Source organism: Panthera onca, chromosome B4, assembly GCF_046562875.1.
Source record: "Panthera onca isolate mPanOnc1 chromosome B4, mPanOnc1 haplotype 2, whole genome shotgun sequence".
Classification (NCBI taxonomy): domain Eukaryota; kingdom Metazoa; phylum Chordata; class Mammalia; order Carnivora; family Felidae; genus Panthera; species Panthera onca.
The window spans coordinates 55,262,365-55,287,120 of record NC_138345.1 but is presented as its reverse complement, the minus strand read 5'-3'; the positions used below and the strand labels follow the sequence as shown (position 1 = coordinate 55,287,120).

Below are 24,756 nucleotides of genomic sequence, written 5' to 3'. Positions count from 1 at the left end.
AATACTAATAGTTTTTAAATACGCTTTATTTGATTTTGGAAACTGCATGTAATGTATATGGTATAGATAGGCACATGCACACAAAATACACATCTGGAGGGGTGCCTGGGTGGCTCAGTCGGTTAAGTGTCTGACTTCAGCCTAGGTCATGATCTTGCTGTTTCCGAGTTCGAGACCTGCATCTGGCTCTGTGCTGACAGCTCAGAGCCTGGAGCCTGTTTCAGATTCTGTGTCTCCCTCTCTCTCTCTGCTTCTCCCCCACTCATGCTCTGTCTCTCAAAAATAAACATTAAAAATTTTAAGAAAAAATAACAAAACAAAATGCACATCTGGAGTTTTATGTATACCTAGATGAATTCAGAAAAGTATTAAAATTAGACATACTTAAATATGCTCTGTAAGATTTAGTTAATCAGACATACTATATGGCACAATAAGAAATTACTTCTAGAATTCTGCCTGCTAAATTCTTAAAAAAAATTTAACATATTAAAGAGGTCAGTTTTAATAAAAATAACTAATTACAGAATTCACAAAGGGAAAGCAATTACATGACCTTTAATGTGATTTAATTTAATATAACATCTCTGAATGTCTGTTTAAAGGATTATATAGAAAATACATAGAAGTAGCATATCATATTAACAGGTTTCTTTTAAAATATGTATATCAGGTTATTTTTTTGAGTCATGTAATTAATAGCCTTGAAATGTTTACAATACTAATCTGATGAGCTATTGTCAAAAATACTCCAAATATAAATCATGTCATCAAAATTGTTATAATACTCAAATTAGCAAGGTCTAAATTTATTTATTTTTATTATTGTTAGAAGCAAAAAGTTTTATTATTTTCAGTTTGAGTAAATAGAAATAGTTTCCTTAAGCATTCCATTTAACTAATGACAAAAGTATGAATTACTAATTGTGGAGATAATTAGGTTTGCTAGCAATCCTGTCTTTACTAAATTTGAACAATGTTGGAGCCAGCCCAGTCCCTTTACTTTGACAAATAAAGTTGAAGTCTCTGTCCCATTTCTGAATCTACATTATTTTTAATCCTTGGTATCATTTACATAATTTTTGTTTATTTGTGTCATCAAGTCAATGTCAAAATTGCACCAAGATATAAGCAGAATATTTAGATTTGCTTGGCCAAATTAAAAAAAAAATCACTCATGAAGTTAATGTTACTGAGATTTACTACCAAGCCAATGAAAAGACAGTGTAATAGATATGCTCTAGAAAAGAATCTTAGCAGGAAAGTGGATGTTATTGCTTCCTGATGTGTCTCTGATTGTTTATAGACATGCACCTGAACTTTGGGGGTCACTGTCGCCTATCTAGAATGAGGAATCCTCCAGTTTGGAGGAGACTTAGACTTAAGGTTTACATGCAATGCAATTCTTTGTTGTCCCTCAGGGACATACTTTTGCATTCTATTCCTTTCTGCTTCACTTGGCCTAAAGTAGCACATAGAAAAATAAAGAGTAAAACAATTCACTTTTCATTCAACACATTTTCATTGATTGTTTGCTGGGTAATGCAATAGATATTGAAGCTACAGAGTTGAAAACGACATGGTCCAAGCTTCCAAAAATTTTAAAATCGCATTGGAAGAGAGACACATAAATAAGTATAATGCAAATGTAGCTCACTAAAAGATATAGACACCAGCAATTATAGAGCCTAAAGACTATAATTAACAAGCCATGTTCAATAGCTGGACAAAGAGGGGAAGAGCGTTTAAGACAAGTGGAGCAAAAGCATGCCCTGTGAGTAACTTGTCCTGTGAGTATTCTGCAAGAACAGTTAACGTATCTAATCAATTTTAATTTGGTAAATGAGTGATGTGTTACAATAGGAGTAGTATGTGACACTGAATGTCACATGACCACAACTAAGCCAATGGTTCTTCTCACACACGTGCGTACATACTGCAGGATTGTAGGTGATAATCTCCCATGCTTGGCTACTCGGTCTCAGGCCATGGTGTTTGGCAGAAATCAGTGATTTTTCAGAACATTAGAAAGTGCCCACAACTGGCACTAGTGTATGTTTTGTCACTTCAAAGCACCTATGGACAGTCCTCTGCTTTTTCATGCAAAAGTAAGGAATGTTTTCCTTCATTCTAGCTCAGACTGCCTGCAGATATAGACCCTTTCCTCTGCTGCCTTATTGCCAGTTACATTAAATATAGCATATGACAAGAATTTGTTAATACTGTACTGTAGTCAACATCCGTGTGGGTGTATACAATGACCCTCATGCAGAAAAAGATTCCATTGAAGCAATAGATAGCAGTTTTTCCACTAGTGATAGTGAAAGTCATCCTACACAATAACCCTCCTCTCTCTGGTCTCCCTCACATCAGCCCCGAAGGTTTTCAAAGGTAAGTGCAGGTTAATTTGTTTATTTTTCCTCATATTTTATATTTTCTTTATTATTTTGTATTATGTTACAGTATTGTAATCATTTTTATATGAATATTTTTGGGTTGTGGAATGGATCCTCTGAGTTTCCATCATTTCTTATAGGGAAATTCGCTTTGAAATACAAGTGCTTTGGATTATAAGCATGTTTACAGAATGAATTATGCCAAACAAAGGTTTTACTGTATTAGCAAATTAAATCTAGGAATATATAAAAGGGAGATGATGACATAACCAGGAGGAATTTATCACTGGAATCCAAGGTTGGTTTAATACTAAAAAATCCATTCATTTTGGCATATTAACAGAATAACATAACATTTACAGAAAACACGACATTAACAGAAAGAGCATACAATCAGCACAATAGATGCATAAAAAACATTTGACAAATTTCAACATCTATTTATGATAAACTCTTTCAACAAACTGAACAGCAGGAAATGTCCCTGATCTGACAAAAGGGATATACAGAAAACCTACAGATGACATCACACTTAATAGTGAAAAATTGAATCCTTTTTCAGATTAAGAACAAGCCAATTATACCCACTCTCATTATTTCTATTCAATATCATACAGGAGATACTAGCTAGTGCAATAAGGTAAGAAAAAGGAAACAGGAGACTGACCGGAAAAAAGTAAAACTTTCTTTATTGGTAGATGACATGATCATGAATGTAGAATGTTTTTAAGGAATCTGCAAAAACACTAGAAGTCATAAGTGAATTCAGCAATATTCCAGGGTACAAAGTCACTTCCATATTCTAGTAGTGAACAATTAAAAAATGGTATTCAAAGAATGCCATTTATAGTAGCATTAAAATGATAAATTATTGTAGGGTAGATTCAATGAACTATGTGTGAGACATACACACTGAAAAGTTGAAAATACAGCCGAGAGATAAAAGAAGACCTGGATAGAAAGATGTATTGTGTTCATGGATTGGAAGACTCAATATTGTTAAGATGTACATTCTCCCCAAACTTATTTATAGATTCAACACAATTAAAATCAAATTCTTATCAGAATTTTGTAGGAATTCTCAAGCTAACTTTAACTTTTATATAGAAATGAAAATTGCATTGAAAAGTCCAAATAATCTTGAAAATGAAGAACAAACTTAGAGAACTAATCATACCTGATTTCAAGATGTACTATAAGGCTATAGTACAAAAACAGAGTGGTAAAGGTAAAAGGATACATATGGGTCAATGGAACAGAACAGAAAGTCTAGGAAGAAATGTATATTTGTTCAAGTGATTTTTGACAAAGGTGCCAACATGATTCAGTGGGAGAACAGAACTATTTTTTTTTAACAATTTATGCATGAAAAAAATGAACTTCAACTTCCATCTCATACCATACACAAAAATAAACCCCAAATAGACCATAAACCCAACATAAAAGCTATGAATATATTTTATGTTTCTAGAGAAACATATTCATAACTTTAAAGTAGACAAAGATCTCTTAAAGAAGAAAGTCAAAGCAATAGTGAACAAACAAAAAGCAATAATTGGACTTGATCAAAATTAAAACATTTAAAAAACACCATTAAGAAAGTGAAAAAGCAATCCAAAAAATATTGACACGTATAGCTGACAAATGACATATCCAGAATATACAGATAGTCCCTGACTTAAAATGGTTCAACTTGTGATTTTGTAACTTTATGATGATACAAAAGGGATATGAATTCATTAGAAGCTTAACTTTGAATTTTAAAGTTTGATCTCCTGGGCTAGCAATATGCTATATGGTGCTTGGTTGTGATACTGGGCAGTGGGAATAAGCCGTAGGTCTCAGTCAGCCACACCCATGAGCAAAAACAAACAGTGTAGTTACAACCATTCTGTACCCATTCAACCATTCTGTTTTTCACTTTCAGTACAATGTTCAATAAATTACATGAGATATTCAACACTTCATTATAAAATATATTTTGTGTTAGATGATTTTGCTCATCTGTAGGCTAATGTAAGGGTTCTGATCATGTTTAAGGTAGGCTAGGTTAAGCTATGATGTTTGGTAAGTTAGGTGTAATAAATGCACTTTTTTATTTATGATATTTTCAGTTTACAAAGGGCTTATCAGGCCATAACCCCATTGTAAGCTAAGGCAGATCTATAGATGAAAAGTTGCAATGCAATAAGAAAATAACCAAATTAAAAGTTTGAATAGACACTTCATAGAAGAATTGTATCAGTTTTCTATTGTGGGATAACATATTTCCACAAACCTAAGTGACTTATAACAATACCCATTTATTGTCTTATATTTCTATAGGGCAGAAGTCCAGGTGAGCTGAACTGGGAGCTTTGCTTAGGCTCTCCCAAACACAAAATAAAAGGTGTTGGCCTGACTGGGCTCTATTTGGAGGCTCTGAGGAAGAATTCACTTCTGAGTTCATTCGGGCAGTGGGCAGAATTTAGCTCCTCATGGTTGTAGAAATGAAATTCCCATTTTTTTGCTGGTTGTTGGCTTGGGGACTGTGCTCATTTTCTAGAGGCCACTCTCAGGTTCTTGCCTCATGGCTTCTTCACCTAAGCAAGGAGAACCTCCTTCAAATCAAATCCTTCTCATTTTTCAGATCTACCTGACTTTTTCTTCTACCACTAGCCTCAGAAAACTGCTTCTAAAGAGATCATGTGATTAAATTAGGCTTATCTGGATTATCTGCCTACTATAATCTAATTTTTAACCTATTGTAACCCTAATTACATCTGCAAAATCCCTTTTGCCAAGTAACATAATATAACGTAATGCAACGGGAGTGACACCAAGAGCAAAGGTCATGACAGCTATCTTAGAATTATGCCTATCACCTGGAGATATGTGAACGAACAGGTCCATGAAGATATTCTCCCAAAACCATTAGTCACAAGGGAGAGACAAATTAAAACCACAATCAGGAAACTATCCACATCAAATCAGGAACGTAATAAAATTAAGTATTGGCAAGTCTGTGGAAGAACTGAAGCTCTCATACTTTTCTGAAAGGAATGAAGGAACGTTTCAATTTCTTCAGAGAATATTTTGGCAATTTTTGTAAAATTATATGTGTAATTACCACATGACCCAGCAAGTCCACTGCTTGACATTTACCCGAGAGAAATGAAAACTATATTTATAAAACTTTCATTGAAGCTTTATACATCATTATCAAAAACTGGAAATAACCCAAATATAATATACAGGTGAATTAATAAATTGTTGTGTATTCATACAATGGAGTTGTCAGCAATAAGAAGGCATAAACTACTAATCCATGTAACAACATGGATGAATCTCAAAAAAATATAATACTTAACCAAAAAAGCCAGGCACACAAAAATATATACTGTATGACTACATTTACATGACACTTTTGAATAGGCAAAACTAATCTCTAGTGATAGTTTCAGATCAGTGGTTATTGTAGGTGGGTGATGGCGAGATTGCCTAGTCAGAAGCACAAGAGAACTTCCTGGGGAGATAACAAATATTCTATATCTTTTGGGTGGTCATTTTTATGCCCAAAAGATTTCAGATTTTTCATGTATAGTGGATTGTTTCTATTTTATGAAAATTATACTTAAAGTTGATTTTAAAATATAATGTACATATTTCTAATGAAAACAAACAGATTTGTCTTCTTTTATTATTTAACACCATTCTGGAATTTGGAGTTGATTAAAATTAGAGATAGAATATAAATAAACTATAAGTATTTGAAAGTGGTAAGTAAGTTGTCTTAGTTTGGGTTGCTGTAACAAATTACTGGAGTAGTAATTTGTTGACTGGACGGTTTAAACAACAAACATTTATCTGTCACAGTTCTGGAGGCTGGGAAGTCTAATACCAAAGTACCAACAGATTTGTTCCTTAGTGAGGGCCTTCATCCTGGTTTGCAGATATCTATCTTCTCACTCTGTCCTCACATAGAGGAGAGCAGAGAGAGCAAACGCTAGTCTCTTTCTCTTCTTATAAGAACACTAATCCCATCATGGGGCTCATGACCTCATCTAAATATAATTATCGAGGACTGACTTCCTAATATTATCCCATTGGAGGTTATTTTAACATGTGAAGTTTGGGGGGAACGCAAACATATACTCCATAATACAAGTGTAACACTATTTGCAGATAAAATATTTTCTGCAAAGTCAAGGTAACATGGTAAAACAACACTGAGATTATTGAGAAAGCTTAGCAAAATTGCTCAATATAAGGTAAATATATAATCAGAAAATATAAACAAATAATGCATTCTAATGGGAGTACAAAATGTGAAATAAAAATATGAAATTTGTATGATTGATCATTACAAGAAATGTACAAACCTATATAAATTTGATAGATAAAAAGAAGACTTAAGTAAATGGGAAACCATGTTTTCAAATAGAAAGAAGACTAAAAATATGGGTTTTTTTTGTACATTATTTCCTAAATTTAATAAAGTTCCAACAAATGCCCAACAGAGAATAGCTGTTTCATTTCTCTCGGGTAAATGTCAACAGATAATTTTTTTTTTTTTTTTAATATATGAAATTTACTGTCAAATTGGTTTCCATACAACACCCAGTGCTCATCCCAAAAGGTGCCCTCCTCAATACCCATCACCCACCCTGCCCTCCCTCCCACCCCCCATCAACCCTCAGTTTGTTCTCAGTTTTTAACAGTCTCTTATGCTTTGGCTCTCTCCCACTCTAACCTCTTTTTTTTTTTTTTTTTTTTTCCTTCCCCTCCCCCATGGGTTTCTGTTATGTTTCTCAGGATCCACATAAGAGTGAAACCATATGGTATCTGTCTTTCTCTGTATGGCTTATTTCACTTAGCATCACACTCTCCAGTTCCATCCATGTTGCTACAAAAGGCCATATTTCATTTTTTCTCATTGCCACGTAGTATTCCATTGTGTATATAAACCACAATTTCTTTATCCATTCATCAGTTGATGGACATTTAGGCTCTTTCCATAATTTGGCTATTGTCAACAGATAATTTTGAAAGGAGTGAAAAGTAGACTGGAACTCGCAGAGTTAAAATATACTTTAAAGCTATAATAATCAAATTCATCAGATCATCGTAATATAGTTTTAAAAAATATGAAAAAAAATGATTCATTAAACAGAATAGGTGGCCCATAAACAGATCTTATTATAAAATAATGGTAAGTAAGTGACAAAGATCAAAGACGGTATTACACATCAGAGCAGAGGAAAAAGATTAAATGGTGATTGTGTAACAAATAAAATATTAACTTAAGTTCTCATCCCATAGCATATGCCAAAATAAATTCTAGAACAGAATTAAAACAAACAAACACCTTTAAGGGGCACCTGAGTGGCTTAGTTGGTTAAGCATCCGACTTCAGCTCAGGTTATGATCTTGTGGTCCGTGGGTTCAAGCCCTGCGTCGGGCTCTGTGCTGATAGCTCAGAGCCTGGATCCTGCTTCAGGTTCTGTCTCCCTCTCTCTCGGCCCCTCCCTCGCTCGCACTCTCTCTCTCTCTCCAAAAATAAATAAACATTAAAAAGTTGAAAAAAAACCCTTTTAAACAGATATAAATAAAAAGTTAGTATTTATTAACTAAAGCATTGGAATACAATGCAATAGTAAAGGCACCAAATTTGCTTAAGTAAACTTTCCCTTAGAAAAAAAAAAGCATCATGAATGCAGAGACCCTGGAGGTCTGACTCATCACTAACCTCTGTGACCTCCAGGAGATCTAGCCAGTGTATGTGCTAATAAATCTTTATAGAATGTATAAAAACAACTGTTTTTATTTTTTGTAAAGGCAGCACCACAATCGTTTTCTTAAACAACAAATTGGGAAACATATTTGTCATGTAGATGTGAAGATTAATATACTCTTGTAAAAAGTTCATGCAAATAATAAAAAACTTCATTAAGACCCATTAGATGGACAAGTATATGAACAAGCTATTCAACAACAGAGGGAATACAACAAAGATTAACGAACATTTGAAAAAAAGTTAATATTAATAACAAAGAATTGCATGTTATCTGTCAAATTACAGGATTTTTTTTTAGTTTATTTATTTTGAGAGAGAAAGAGAGAGAGCGAGCATTAAGGAAGAGGCAGAGAGAGAGGGAGAGACAGAATCCCAAGCAGGCTCCGTGCTGTCATCTCAGAGCCTAGTACTGGGCTTGATCCCACCAACCTTGAGATCATGACTTGAGCAGAGATCAAGAGTTAGACTCTCAATTGACTGAGCCCACCAGGCACCCCAAATTACAGGCTTTTTAAAAATAAGAATATTCAATGTTGGTTTCGGCATAAGTGTAATAGGTCATTTCATACAGTTTGGGGGTAGTTAACACAAACTTTTTAGAAAGGTAATTTCACATTCTATATCACAGCCCTAAAAATACTACTTTTGACCCTGCACTTACTTTTCCAAAAATGTACCTTAAAGAAATTATCTGTTGCAAAGAAAGAAGAAACTTTATTTTAAAAGCTCATCAAAAGATTAAATATGGTAGTGGAAAATCGGCAAATGTATGTCCAATAATCCCAGGAATATGGATTTTAAATTATGGTATAGCCAGACAAGGCATTATGCAGGCATTTAAATGATTTCTATAAAGATTTTAAAATTCTATCAGAAAATAATTGTTTTAAAAGGTACTGTGAGGAGACAAATTATTTTGTGATTGGAACAACATAAAATATGATAGAAAAAATAATAACGTTGGCATACATAGTAGCTTTTACTGAAAGGGCAGACACTCTCAACACTTTAAAGGGATTATCTCATGTACCCATTTACCCTTCAAGACTATGAAGCCATATATATTTTTTCAGTTTTCCCCATTGAACCGGTGAGGAAACTGATACAAGGAAAGATTAAGTATTTTGCCCAAAGTGTTTGACCTGAGTCAGGTAGCAGGGTTTGATAGCAGCTTCGCCCTCAGGTCCCTGCTTTAACTCACCATTAAAATGTAACAAAATGTTATCAGTTTTATAGGTTTGGGGGCTCCTTGGGCTCCCTTATACTCTTCCATAATTTCCAGTTTCTACAATAAGCATGACTTTTAATCTTTAAAAATCGTCTTAATAATAGTGATATATCGATATCGATATCGATATAGATATAGATATAAAGTCTCAGAGTCAACCTGATTATCTGTAGTGACACTCAGAGTCTAAATCTGGGGATTATTTGCACCTACTATTTCCAGGTGTCTCTCCCCAGCCGCCTGCGGAGCCCTAGGCCCCCCTTCCGGCTAGTTCACCGGGTCTCCCCGGGATCCACCCACAGTATCCGGATCCCCATTCTTGAAGCACGGTTTCTCTGTGCGCTTGCGCCGTGGCAGTCCGCTCCGGGGTGCAGTTGGCAAACTTCCAGGGGCTGTAGGACCACGGTCTTCGGGACCCTTCCAGATGTCGCCCCGCAAGGCCCCGCAGACCTCTAGCGGCCGCGAGTACAAGCTTCAGTCGCTGGCGGAGGCCCGGCTCTCACGAGGGAACGCAGCGACCTTCCCAAGACTGAGGCGCCCGCGGGAAATCCCCGGGGCTCGCAGGGCGGAGGTCAGTCTCTGTCCGCCAAGCGTGGAGGTGGGGTGGCCGCCCGGGCTAGGGCGCAGGTCCGAGGACCCGCTCCGGGTGCCCGCGCTCCTGGAGCGGTGCCCCTGGGCGGTCGCGCATGGAACCTGGGGGGCACCAGCCCGCCTGCATACCATCCTGTGTCATATTAGGACAATGGTTGAGAACAATGATGACTTCAAGCTGATCGAGGGCTGGCCCCGCAGAAAATCGCGTGTTAATTAAAGAGGGTTGCCCGGGGACAAAATTTACAGCTTGCGCCCTGGGGGCAGTTATTTACTGTGGGGTGAGTGTATTTTAAACACATTCTCTCCTTGAGAATTAATTCTCTCGCACGCAGGGAGCAAGAGTGGGGGAACTGTTTGTGCAGATGTGGAAGCCGAAGTCCTACTTTCGGGGAGCTAGGGTGACGGTCGCCCTTCGGAAAAGCGCCGCGGCCGGTCCGGAGGAGGAACCAAGTTTTCCCGGTCGCTGGGGCAAATATTAGATTTGAGCCCGCCTGGCTGCTGTGAGACCCTTGCACGCGCCCACACAGCCTGGCAGCGGGGTCTTCTGCCTTGAATGAGCCCCTCGTTTCCCAGGTCCGCTTGGGGGGAAAAAGGTGAACTCCCCAGATCCGCTTCCTTTTGTGGTTAATAAAAGGCGTATAAAACCTGGAGGGAAATTACAAGTGCAAGTTGAGTACCTTGCATGTTTTGACGTTTGAAAACCTGACTCCAGAGAATCATTGACTCATACATTGCAAGTTTCCGTGCTTAATGAAGTTTGGGGCACACATATTACTTGTGTTTGTGAGATCGCCGCATCGCGCACCCCAAGTTTGTCGCTCCGGTACGGAAAGCAGGGCCGAGCGGGGGTGGGGAGGGTCTCCAGTCCCAGGCGCGGCTGCACTCGGGGCTTCTGCCCAGTTTCCTGCCTCGGAGTTGTCGTGTCCGCCCCAGCTCAGAGCAGTTTGTGCAATTTAGAAACCCGATAGGAGGCAGCAGCTGATCTCCCACCACCCTAAAAATAATCCGCTCCGTCGCCCTGCGTGCTTCGCCTAGGGGAGGAAAACTGCCTTCGGAGTAAGTGCGTCTGTATTTTTTACATAAACATGATTTAAAAAATTTAAGAGTAACTGTAAACTGTCGATTTTGGCAATCAAAAGGCTCCCGCGCGCTCACATGGCGCTCTGACTTCAGGGAAGCTATTTCTAGGATTAAGGCACCCGGCCCCAGCCGGGGAAGAGAGGGCGTGGGGATCAGGTTTCCAGCTTTACTTACAAAACTTTGCCGACTCCTACTTAAAACCAGCCAGGAATAGTGCAGAGAGTTATTACTAATTTTTTTTTTTTTTTCTCTGAGACATTCTCCTGTATTGTTCATGAAGTTGCTTTCTATCTGCTTAATTTTTGTTACTCTTTACTTTTTAGGAGTTCTGCGTCTGGGTTTGAAATTTACACTTAAAACAGTGTAGGAAGCCGGTGTTTTGAAGGTAGTGCAAGTGCACGAGTAGGGGTTTGAAGCAGCGTCAAGCGACCGCCCAAGGTATTTACTTTTAACTTTTTGTTAAGTTTGGAATTAAAAAAAAATATATATATATATATATATATATCCCACTGGCATGTGTGAATCTTATCTTCTGAGTACCATTTCCTTTAGTGTGCGATAGAACTCCAACGGGTGCATTGAGATCAGGCACTAAATCAGGAATCAGTGGTCATTTTTGCTAGTGATTTTCCTACTTGGATCTGTCATTTGTAGATAGATAGATAGACATCTTTTAGTCATATTTTGTGAACCACTGACTGAATGAGAAATTTCAGAGGTTATTAGATTACATGCCCTACATTTTTTATAATGCCATGTTTCTCTCTCATAGTGTATAGTTAATCTCTGAATAACTAAAGAACGAGTTATGTTGTATATAAGAATTAAGTTTTTATATTGCTTTTAGCATGTTTTCTTCAGGTGTTTCCAGCATGTTTAAGTTCCCTGTGGCTGTTGCTCCGTTAAAACTGACACTTTCTTCTGGGTGAACAGGAAAGAGTGTTAGTTTTTACTTACTTTACTTTATAGTCATCAACTACATCCCAATTTTATAACTCCTGAGGGTGTGGAACTTCATATAATGCATTTCAAAGAATACTGAGGGTAGGATTCTTGCGATGAAATCATAAGTTTGGTCCTCAAGGAGTATTTTCTTTCTGTGTTTTCTGTTTTGCAGACCATCCCTGTAATCAGAGTTTCACTTTTGACATTTGTCTTTAAGATTCATTCAGTCAAGTTCTTCGACCCTGTCTGCTGTCATAAACACTTGAACATCTTTCAGTAGACGTGTGCTCGTGGGGAGAAAAGTGTCATGTCTTCCCATCTGGCCTCTTTTTCCTCTCCCTCCTCCTGGATGCTTGGGCCTCTGTCCGTGCTTAGTTGAACTAGACAGCTCCAGAAGGGGCAGGACTCAGGGGGGTCACGTGACAGAGTTTAGCCAGCAAGAGCAGCAGCACGTTACACTGTTCCCAAAGCGTCCCTGACTTAATCAGGGTTCTGGGAGGGAAAACCCTGAATGACAATCAGAGATTTAAACATTAATTAAAAGTCCTGATTGAATAAAATGCCTTTGGTAAACACAGTAATTATCAACATATCTATAAGTTTACTCCTTTCCTCTTTTTGCCCATGTTGAGTTGTAATAATATGGGCTGACTGTTAGGATGTGCCACATGTGCACTGCATGTTGGAGAAAGAAGCTAAGGGTCAAAGGGAAATGGATGGAGGAGGAAAAGACAGAAACAAAAACAAAAGGAGAGATGTGGTGAGAGGTAGAGAACAGGTTGGGAGCCCCAGGGAATGTGAGGTTAGAGATATGGTAGAAGGAAGAAATCATTCTAAAGCTTTCACTTTATTAATCTGAAGTGTATGCTTTAGTATGATCATATCATTGTATAGCTCCCTGTCTGGTAGATCATAACCTTTACATTATACCAAGAACTATTGGGATTAGTGTAGTCTGATTTATACAGTCTAAGACCACAGGTACTGTTTCTGTCATATGCACTCTTGGTTTCCCAGTGCCTAGCACATGTTTAGCATCAGTAAGTATTTTTATAGTTAAGTAATGGCCCAGAATTTCAGACATCAGGTACACGACTGGAAATGTTCTTTGACTTTTTCAACTTGCAGTAGTGCTCTGATACTTTCATTCCACCGTTACACATTTATCCAGAGGTTACTTGATTGGTAGGTTTGAGGATTGATTAAACATAGCAGGCAGACTTACTATAGCCAATGAAATATATGTTTTGCAAATTCAAATTATACTTTAGTGTCTGGTGCAATGATAATGATTAAATGTCAAGATTTATAAATGTGACCAATTGGAATAGCATAATTTTGAATAAAATTATAAAATTAGCAAAAGTAAAAATTATTTCCCGTTCATTCTAGGAAACAATTTATACATGTCTTTCAGTAAGAGTGAGATCAAGTTTCTTTTTATCATTTCTACTTAATAAAAGAAATAGTCTTAGAAGTTCCATTAGTAGCTATTATTTTTTAGGTGTTTGTTTTTTCTAGGTTTACGGACATACATCACTGTATAAGTTTAAGGTGTACAGCATGATGTTTAATTCAGATGTATTGAGAAATGATTACCACAGTAGGTGTAGTTAAAATCCATCACCTCATATAGCTACAAATTCCATTTTACTGTTATTTAAAAACCTCACACCGCTTTTAATTATTCTATGAGGCTTAGAGCCTTAATAGTTGCTAAGAATTTGCCAAGTATATACCCTCATCTTGAGTTGTTTTTAATATAATTTTTTCAGTGAGAAAAGGTCTCAACTAGAGATCATATCAATGATGTTCAATGAAAGGGCTTAACAGAAACAATATGTGAGAGGAATTCCATATAAGTATCTACAGACTGTAAGCACAGGCATTTTAGTTAGTTCTAGTAATATAAAGCTTATAAAACTTGTGCTTGAAATTTGGTTTTTCCAATAAATTACCTACTGTTGCCAGTATTTTTTGTGTAACACTCTTTATTTTTTTCCTAGGAAAAAATATTGTTTGTGACCATTGCTAAATCATTTCTCAATGAATGGGAAGAGAGAAAAGGTACTTATAAACTCATTTAAACTTTCGCCAACCTTTGATAATCTAACTCAGAATCCAGTGTGACATATATGTGTAAATTCTTTCCAAAGTCCAGAAAGGTTAAAATCTTAAATTCTACTTTTTTAATGACAGTAGAGAAGATGTTTAAAAAAATAGGTTGGAGGCTGCATGATGCAGTGGGAGAAAAATAGTTTAAGTCAGACACATGGATATGGATCACCACTTCTCTACTGGTTGGCAAGTTACTGAACCTCACGATGCCCTTATGTAAAATACAAATAATTAACATCGCACGGTTGTTATAAGGATAGTGTATGCAAAGTGCCCAGAATTTGGCAGAGACTAAGTAAATAGGAGGCATTATAAAACATTTTTTCAGAAGGCTAAAACTTTTCAGAATTTCATAGTAGTATTTTGATGAAGCAAATCCTTGCTCCTATACCATCTGTTTCAGCACAGCAATGAGAGGAATTAATTTAAAATTTGAGTCAGAGGGCACCTAGATGGCTCAGTCAGTTAAGCGTACGACTTTGGCTCAGGGCATGATCTTGGAGTTTCCCGAGTTCTAGCCCCACATCAAGCTCTGCACTGCTTGGGATTCTCTGTCTCTCCCTCTCTCTCTGCCCTTCCCCCACTTGCTCGCAAGTGTGCCCCCTCTCTTTCTCTCTCTCTCTCTCTCAAAATAAATAAACTTAATTTTTTTTTTTTAATGTGAGTCAGAGTATGTCAGTCCTCTGACCAAAACCCCCAGTGGCTCCATTTCACTGAGTAGAAGCCAAAGTCTCAACAATAGCTAGCAAAACCTCTGGTTTATCTTGTTTCCTTTCTAAATCTGTCTACTTCTACTCTAATGTAATATTGATTTCTAATTAAAAGACATGTTTTTTTGTTTTAAAACTTGAATAGGGTGCATTTCATGTAAGAATATTCTCTGACTGTGGGACCTGAGTAATTTCACTAAGTTGTCACTTGAGTTATATTTAATTTGTCTGAAGCACTTGGTTTTAATATCCTTCAGAGAAAGGCTGATTGCTGTTTGCAGCCACATTGGTCTCTGTGTATTCGTATTTCCTGCAGTGAAAAGGGATGGTAAATTTTACCAAACCTAAGTTGTTTGCTAATGCATTTTCAATGAGAGAAGATGAAAAAGGATTTGATATTACACTATTTTGTAATATCGGTGAATAGTTTCATTTTTTCTTTCTTTTTCTTGAGATATGACTATTTTTGTTCTTTGAAATCATTTTAGTCAAACACACGCTTCTTTAAGGTACCATCATTGGTAGATATTAATAATGACATATCTCCCAAGTTAAAATAAAATATCTTTCTCTGAAAAAAAAAAAAGATTGAAAGAGAATGATCTATAGAATGCACAGGCCTTTCTAAGAAATTCTCAAATGACTTTGGCATACAGTTTCCTGTTTCCACAACTGCAAAAATAAAGGGGGTTAATTTTATAATAAAACCTCTTCCTTAGGGCTATGATTTTATAAAAGGGAATTTAGTAATAAGAGGCTCTTTCTCTTTTCTCTTCCTTTTAGAGTAAACCATATAAGAAGAAATGAGCCTTTCATTCTGTGGTAACAACATTTCTTCATATAATATCTGTCATGGTGTATTACAAAATCCCTGCTTTGTGGATGCCCTCAACCTGGTCCCTCATGTCTTCCTGTTGTTTATCACTTTTCCAATATTGTTTATTGGTAAGTAATCTACTGTCCTATATTTCATCATCTAATATTTATTTTAAAAGGCTTATTAGTGGCTGAGATTTGGTATAATGTTTATTTAATTTTTCCGACATGAAAACTTATGCGTAAATCTGTAGGAAAAGAACAAACAAGTATCTTGTGCTTCCCAATTATTTATATTTGTGGCATAGGATATTCTGTAGATAAAATAGAAGTCAGATGCCTTCTTAGAAATGGACTTGAAGTAGTAGCAGCAGTTTTTTTAAAAAGGGGGAAAGAGAATTATATGAGATAGATCTAAATCCTTTGTTGAGCACTTGTTTTGTGCTGGTTGAAGAGAATGGAAAATGGGTAAAATGCTTATGAGTGGGCCAGCACTATTCAGAAGTGGCCTGGAATAGTACTTGGCCTAGAATATTCACTGGATTTGTTCAGTGAAACAGATGCATCAAAGTCAAGAGAAAAATGACTATCCCACATTGTAAGCCCATGTGCAGATATAGGAATACATTTTCCTGGGCATTAACTTGCTAGAACAACTAATTCTTGGGACTAGTGGGAAAGATTGCATGGGAAGTGACATGTTTGGGGACCTGAGGACACAGAACTTGCAAATTCAAGTAGGAGTGATAAGGGTGCATTCCAGGTAGAAAGAATACTTATGCGAACTATTTGGAAAGGAGTTAAAAATACAGTTTTCCCTACTATTTTTCAGCTTACATATAACAAAAATCCAGTTATTTAGAGCAATTATATATAATTTGCATCACTTCCCCAAAACAACCAAAATAGACCTTTAACTTAAATTTTTTTAAAATACATTTCATGTACAAAAATGACAAAGACTAATATAATAAACATCTATTGAGTCTATCATCACTCATCTTAAGGAATCTAATGGTGAGAATATAAGTGAATCCCTCTGTGTACAATTTCCTGAGCCTGTTACTCTTCCCACATCCTATGTTCCTAACCCTTCAAGAGGTAACCACTATCTGATTTTAGTGTTTGATACTCCCATGCACAATGTTGCTTATAAAAATAAATGAAAAAGCTACCAGACTGATTTTCTTAAGAAAATTAGCATAGTTTAACAATCTGCTTTAAAAGGAGGTTTAAAAATAATTTGTATGATTTTATTTCTTAATTTAACAAATGTTAATTGAGAGACTACTATGTACCTGGCATTGTCACAGTGATCAAAGAATTTCTGTTATATATCTTATCATGCAGAGGCCAGTGCAACTCTTGATATGGACACTAAATATTTGGACTATGATGGCCATATATAAAAACACAAATTGTTGTTTACATGGTGTTGCTGGTAGGACAATGCCCTTTGGCCAAAAGTAGCCTATATATTTTTTTATTGCAATACAACAGTTAATTATTCATTTTTGACATTCATCCAACTTCTTCAGGGCAATTACTGTGACAGTCTTGTCTGTTTGCATCTCGAGCCTCAAACACAGGCTGGCGAAAGAGTATTTGACTCAAGTAGAATCAGAGTGAACATTGTCAAAGAGGTGGGGAAAAATAACAGACTGTTCATCTATAATATTGGCTCCTTGAGCTAGTGAGAGATCATAAATAAATCCTAAAGAAGTATCAGGTATAAGGAAAGCTTGCCTGCAAGAGTTTACAGCATAAATTCTAGTTCAATATTTTAAATGTAACTAATCTTTCAATAATGAAGTTCATTTGGGAACAACTAAGACATGAATAAATTTGCTTTTCAAAGAATGCTTCAGGGGTCCCATTTGTTTTTGCAGAAATTGCTTCCTGCAATATTTTGAGTGCAAACCCCGATTCATTCTTGAAGTATGTGAGGTTTCTCCACAAACAAAAAATTTCTTTGAGAAAAACTACTACCACTGATGAATAGTGCTGGCCCACTAAAAGGTTATAATTTTTCTCACATGATATGCATAAGATTGAGTTGACTCAAGTAATGAGTTCTACATTTCATTACCAAATATGGCTTTTTTCATTAGTCCCCCTGCAGATCCCATGTTTTGAAAGAGTTTAGACACCAAATTGCTTTTATTAACATCATCATTAACTCAGTTTCCTTTTGAATGAATCAGGGACCTGTCAGTAAGAGCTCTGATTAGCATGAGTTAACCATGTTACCACCCAGAGTTGGTGTTATTCTTGAGCAGTGCAGCAAATGTCAATGTGTTAACCGAGGCAGTCTCATAACAATTGAAATTGTTAGTTTTTTAACATAATGAAAATAGACCAGGATTTTCATTGCTACCCTAGAAAGCACATCTCGTTCCTGTTTGAGGAACCACCCATCCCCCAAATGATATCACAATGTGAATTATTTCCATGATTATAATTACTACTTTCATCTTTCTATTTCTTCTCTTTTTTTCCAGGGTGGGGAAGTCAAAGTTCGAAAGTACAAATTCATCACAACACATGGCTTCATTTTCCTGGACATAACCTGAGATGGATTCTTACATTTGCTCTTCTCTTTGTGCATGTTTGTGAAATAGCAGAAGGCATTGTTTCTGATTCGTAAGTGATTCAACATAGTTACTATCATTACACTATACTAGTTGAGTATGTTGATATGGATGGGAGTTAAGAGAACACCAGGTCAGGCTTAACTTTTTTAGTTATGACTTATTAAGACAACAGCTGTCACTCATTTCATAGTAGTCCTGTTTATTTATGATTTCATTTACCCATGATCAACCGAAGTCTGGAAGCAGATGATCCTCCTTCTGATGTACTGTCACAAGGTCAATAAGGTCAGTAGTAGCCTAACATTACGTCACAGTGTCTATGTCTTTCACCTCATCATGTACTCATTTTATCATTTCACATCATCGCAAGAAGAAAGGTGAATACAGTACAATAAATTATTTTGACAGAGAGGGAGAGAAATCACATTCACATAACTTTTATTACAGTATGTTATTATAATTATTCTATTTTATTATTAGTTGTTAATCTCTTATTGTGCCTAATCTATGTATTAAACTTTATCATAGGTATGTATGTATAAGAAAAAACATAGTATATATAGGATTCTGTACTATCTGTGAGTTCAGGCATCCACTGAGATCTTGGAACATATTCCCCACAGATAAGGGGGCACTGCTGCCTTTGATAATTATGTGTTTTGTCTGTGTTTTTATGTTGCTACATAATTTCTCTGATAACAAAAATTCAGATCACTGTGGCTTGCGCTTATTCATGTGTTTTCTATTTCTTTGTTCCTTCACTTATGTAGCCCTTGCAGAAAGTTCTCTCCTTTTAAACAGTTTGATGTTTATATTACCAACATAGATATACATAGAAAGATTGTCTATATTGACGTATAGCTCTAAGAGTTATATATTTACATATAAATATATAACCAGTTCTCAAGTGTTTCAGTTTATTTTATAAAGAAGCAAAGGTAGATGAGGCAGGCATTAAAGATGTCTGAGAACCAGTGAGAATATAGCCACAAATTGAGGCAAAACACAAAACTGTCTTAAAATCAGGATTTCTCATAAAGCTCATGTTTTTGAAGGAATTTTGCCATTTATTTTTTTATTTTTTTTAAATGTTTGTTTATTTTTGAGAGAGAGAGAGAGACAGAGCCTAGGAGGGGGAGGGGCAGAGAGAGAGGGAGACACAATCCAGAGCAAGCTCCAGGCTCTGAGCTGTCAGTACAGAGCCTGTCGTGGAGCTGGAACCCATGAACCACAAGATCATGACCTGAGCCAAAGTGTGCAAATTAACCAACTGAGCCACCTAGGTGCCCTGGAATTTTGTCATTTATGAGAATGAAAAAAAACAGTTTGCATTTGGCAGTTAGAATATAGTGAATTCTACTTATAAATTTAAACATAATGTGGGGAAGATATTTTTATGACATACAAAAAATAGGAAATAATTTTGATAGGCAGTATCAAATAGAATTTTGAAATTATGCTAAATGGTACACCTTTTTTTTTTAGAGAGAGAGAAAGAGAGCACAGGCGAGCAAGTTAGTGTATGGGGAAGGGGCAGAGGGAGACAGAGAATCTTAAGCAGGCTCCACACCCAGAGCCTGAGGCAAGGCTTTGGGCTCTAATTCATGACAGTGAGATCATGACCAGAGCAGTAATCAGCAGTCTGTGCTTAACTGACTGAGCCACCCAGGCGCCCCTAAATGGTACACCTTTAATTAAAGAATTGATATGAAAGTTTTTTTTTTTTTTTTAAAGAAAGCCCTGAAATCATTTTCCTTTTATCTAATCAGGACCTTCCTTGACATCTGTTTATGTTTTTCTGTTGCAATTAATGAGGGATGAAACTTCTAAACTTTCGTCAGAGAGCCAACTATTTTGTAATGTTTTATGACAGTTCTTTTCATAGATATGCACATCTTAGTTTCCGATAAAAAGAAAAATCAGGGACTCTGAAGATATCGCATGCCTCCAAGCATTTAGAAGCTTAATTGGCAGGGTGCCTGGGTTGCTCAGTTGGTTACACGTCTCTTGATTTCGGCTCAGGTCCTGATCTCATGGTTCGTGGGATCAAGCCCTGCATCAGATTCTCTCTCTCTTTTTCCCTCTCTTTCTGCTCCCCTCAATAAATAAATAAACAAACAAATAAATAAATATTTTTTAAAAAGAAGCTTAGTTGACTATTATTGATTACTGTTTAAAACCCTTCGGTGTATTTGTATTATATTGTATTAACATAGCCAATTCTAGTCTTCATTTTTTATTCCCTTAACATACAAGCTAACTCAATGTGTTTCTATGTGTGTGTATAAAGTGAAAGATAGATTAGTCCAATATTTCCTAAAAACTTGACACCACGTAGGCAAGGATGCCTCCTTCTTTCCAGCCTCATGATTGGTGGGTAGATTCAGTCAGAGACTTAGAACAGAGGCTGAGCTAACAATGATGAAGATGTATGCTAATGGAAGAAACTTGTTTTATTGACGTGGTGATATTAGAGGCCCATCCTGAAACCAAGCAGAAACGCACTCTTGATTTTGTGTTACCTCCTCCCATTCTTTAGCTGCAGACTGCTTTCCCTTACCATTTTCATCCAAGCTTCTCAAAAAGTCATTTTCCAATGATTCCTGACCTCCAAAATTTAGTTTCTTTTCTTGTCTGCCTTGTCCTATTCTGGAAGCTGCTTCCACAAGAATCCTAGTGAACATTAATGACACCTTGATGTACACCTTTTCTTCCTTATCATACTTACTACGTTTGACACCGCTGATCGTTCGTTCCTTCTTATTTAAGAAAATATTTGTGAACAGTTCTTTTCTTAAAATATAACAAATGCTCATTATAATTAGTGAAACAATGCAAAGACTTTCCAAATTGAATATTTGGTTTTCTTTTTAGTAAAACAAATATTGAAGCTATTCATTTTTTCTTTTGAAACAAACATCCTTATCTGTTTTGCATGGATTTTTATAAGAAATGTCATTTTTTATGTTTCTATCTAAATAGCTTGTAGTTCTGGTTTATTTACTCTCCTTGGTCTAGGAATCATTTTTGGCTTGCTTTTTAGTCTAATATGGTTGATATATTATTAAAGCATGTAATTTGTTAAATACATTTTGGGACTTATTAACATTTTCATTATAGTTAAATATTTGATTATTTCATATGTTTTTTAATGAGAATTAGAAAATAATTTTCTATTTTCCTTGTTGGAGATAAAATTTTATTGAGTTTACTGATTAGATTACTCAAGTCCTGTGTGGTGATTATTTTTGTATTATTTAATTCTTCAAATTCTAAAAGTGTGTATTAAAATATTCACTATTATTGTTTTCATTTAAGCTTTTATTTTTTTCGTATTTTTTTTTGAAATCATTTTTTCTCCTCCATGATGAGGACAAAATCAATGCATTTTGATTTTCTTTCTTACTTTCTGAGTAAAGATTTTCTGCTATAATGTGATATATGTATGTCTACCAGAACCTTGAAGTCTGTGAGTCATACTCTAAAAATAACAGAGCTTAAGAAAAGAATAGGGTTGGGACACTACTCAAAACTTGTACAAGTTTGTAAGTAAACAACTAACAATATAATAGCAATCCTAATACAGATACTAGCATGCTTAAATCACACATCAAATCCCTAATAAAGAAATGCCACAACATAAATATAAAACCTTACTGTGGCTGTTGCTGTCTTTATTCATCCTTTACCATTGCCTTCCTTAATGATGTTTTGTCATTCTTTTTCCTCTTGAATTGACTACATAATTTATTTATTATAAATGTTTTCTTATTGAATATGTTTAAGGTTATAAACTTTTTCTGAATATGGTTTTGACAACATTATTTAAAGGCCTTGATATGTAGTATGCTCATTTTTAAATTTCCTAAATATTATGTAAGTGATTTTTTAATTCTTTCTTTGATTCAGTAGTAAAAGAATGCTGGAAGCATTTCTTAATTTCTGTAGTGATGAAATATTTATTTCCTACTTTTTGACTGTTTTGAAATATCTCTGGGGGTGGTAGGTGGTTTTTAAACCAGCTTTTACGCTATCATGGTACTTTAAAATTTTCATTACTGTGTCTATATTAATGATTCCAGGAATATCAGTGGTCATGTTCCAAATCTCTGCATACACTTGGCTTATTAGACAACTCCCTTTGCATGTTTATTAGACACCTTCACAGCCCGCGTGGCCTTGCTAGAACTTATTGGCTTCCTTTCTCCAATCTGCTCATCCTCTTGAAGTCTTATTTGGTTACCCACCCCCCATCCAGGCTCCTTGGTAATTATTCTCTACGTCTCCATCACCATCACCCTCATACCCTAACACTATTAAAAGTCCTGTCCATTTTAACAATGAATATTTTCCAGATGTTGTATTTCTTTCATGTTTTTGCTACTGAAATTTAATTCAGGCTTCTGTCATCCCTTGCCTGGTTTATACCCACAGTTTGCTAACTGCTTTTCTTCCTTGTATGTCTCTCCCCCTCTCCTCAGATGCACACACTACCTACCTACTGCATCATCCACATTATTACAAGATTGATTTGTCTAAAACCCCCCAAAATCTGACCATGCCACTTACCTGTTAAATTATTTAGATTTTCCAAAAGATTAGATTCTGGCTCCTTACCGTGGCATACAGAGCCTTTCACCACATATCCTGTTTCAAACTCTCTGAGAATATTAAACTACTTGGAATTTTGAACATGTTACACAGTTTCCTCCTTTTATGTATTTACACATTCTGTTCTCTCTTTTTAAAATGCTCTTCTTCCACGTTCCTGACTAGTGGATTCCTTTTCATATTTCCATTTCCACTGTCAACTGTACTTCTTCTGAAGCGACTTTCCCAAATGCTCCTTTTTCCCCCACTTTCAAACTAATCACTCCCTATACCGTTTATGTCTGAATGTATTTAAGTAATTTGAGAACAGTTAAATGTTTTACCAGCTTACATTATTAATGTAAATGGAGTTGAGGGCTGTCCACCACGTAAATCCAGTTCTGTCATATTTCTAATCTGCGTGAAGCTCTCTACTACCCTCAGAATGAAATCTGGTCTCTTTTCAATCATATTGAGTTGTTTGTGTTAGACATGTCTGGATCCTCTGCCTGGAACAGTCTTCTTCTCTTCCTTCTCTGAACAGCAGTTCCTCATTCTTAGGGCCTCAGTTCAGAAGCAGGTTCCTTCACACAGCTTTCTCTTCCTTACACACTAACCCTGCATGCACTTATAGTCCCTTCACCTGAACGATAATTTCCTACTTACTCTTGGTATCACCAACAGACTCTGGGCTTTATGACTATGGACACTATATCTTGTCACATTCACTATTGCATCTCAACAACTAATGCCTGGACGCAGCAAACACATTTGTGTTGAACGAATTAATAGAAACGGAGAAATCACTAACAGCCATATAGTTTAGGAAAGCCATCAAAAGAATAAGTGTACTTCTCACATACATTAGAGTTCACATTCATCCGGTAGTTTTTACTTGCTTTAGGTGTTAAATTATTTCAGCAGTTCTGCCCTTCAGAATAGGAGTAGTTACATATTTACTTTTGTTGTGAGTATTTAAGATCTTGTTGAGCTGTGGTACCTGCTCCTCTGTGTTGGGATAAACCCTTTGAGCAGAATTATGTCTCCCAATGGAGTCTACCTTTGCATGTTCTCGTAGCCACTGCTACTGCATTCTGTATATTAAATATCTTGTTATTAAGAGAAAGTTTTAGAGAACAAATGGAAACAAAATGAGAATCTGGAACCATCAGCTCTAGACACTGATACTGTACCGCTCTCTGTAGACGGCGGGAGTCACGGCATCTCCACCTCTTCATGCCAGCTGTGATGGGATTTGTCGCCACTACAACATCAATAGTATATTATCATAATATTGAAACATCAAATTTTCCTAAATTGCTTTTAGGTAAGTATGATCAAGTGTCCCCCTCAACCCCAGAACTATTTTTTTCCTCCTAGTACACTCTGTCTGTGGGGGGTTGGGACTGGGAAGCATGGGAAAAACACTGTAGTTTATTCTTCTCTAGTCTCCTGGTGAATGGGGAGATGAAGATACACTGAGTGCTCTAGGCTGTGAAAACTCTCAACCCCCAGGACATCCGTTCACAGATGCCCCTTGTGATGTGTTAGTGTGAGGCAGGAGCAAAGTGGATGGGTGTGCTAGCCTTCTGGCTAGTAGAGGCTGTACTCTTAAGAATCTGAACCCGTGCACCATCCTGCCCCAGCAGCAAGTTGGTGTGTCTAGTTGTGTGTTTCTGCCCCTGGCTTGGAGTCCTGAGGCATTTTCGGAAGGTCTCAGCCTTCACTGAGGCAGGAGCAATGTCACACTCTTCATAGCGTTGCTGCCGAGGTATCAGGGGACTTCGTGCAGCAGAGTATGCTTCACAGCATGCTGAAAACTGTACTGTCCCCAAAGCATGGCCCTTCAGATCTGCTTCATGCCTAACCTTTTCTTTTTTAGCCTCTCTTGCTTCCTTGTCCTATGGAA

The 24,756-nt window shown here is 36.5% G+C and overlaps 1 protein-coding gene across 7 annotated transcripts in view; it reads left to right on the top strand.

Annotated features, from left to right (window-relative positions):
- The first annotated feature begins 9,787 nt into the window (after window positions 1-9,787).
- The window catches only part of ABCC9 (ATP binding cassette subfamily C member 9), a 129,112-nt gene continuing 114,143 nt past the window's right edge, over window positions 9,788-24,756 (top strand). The window contains exons 1-7 of one of the 7 annotated variants that reach the window (XM_060658159.3): window positions 9,788-9,971; window positions 10,139-10,272; window positions 11,398-11,512; window positions 14,026-14,086; window positions 15,631-15,792; window positions 18,165-18,306; window positions 24,053-24,174. In XM_060658159.3, the coding sequence (XP_060514142.1) occupies window positions 15,651-15,792; window positions 18,165-18,306; window positions 24,053-24,174 (406 nt within the window). In that variant the 5' untranslated portion in view covers window positions 9,788-9,971; window positions 10,139-10,272; window positions 11,398-11,512; window positions 14,026-14,086; window positions 15,631-15,650. Of the gene's footprint in view, window positions 9,972-9,998; window positions 10,273-10,778; window positions 11,055-11,397; window positions 11,513-14,025; window positions 14,087-15,630; window positions 15,793-18,164; window positions 18,307-24,052; window positions 24,175-24,756 lie in introns of those variants that run through there. The other 6 variants (XM_060658158.3, XM_060658164.3, XM_060658157.3 and 3 more) reach the window with 6 other exon arrangements.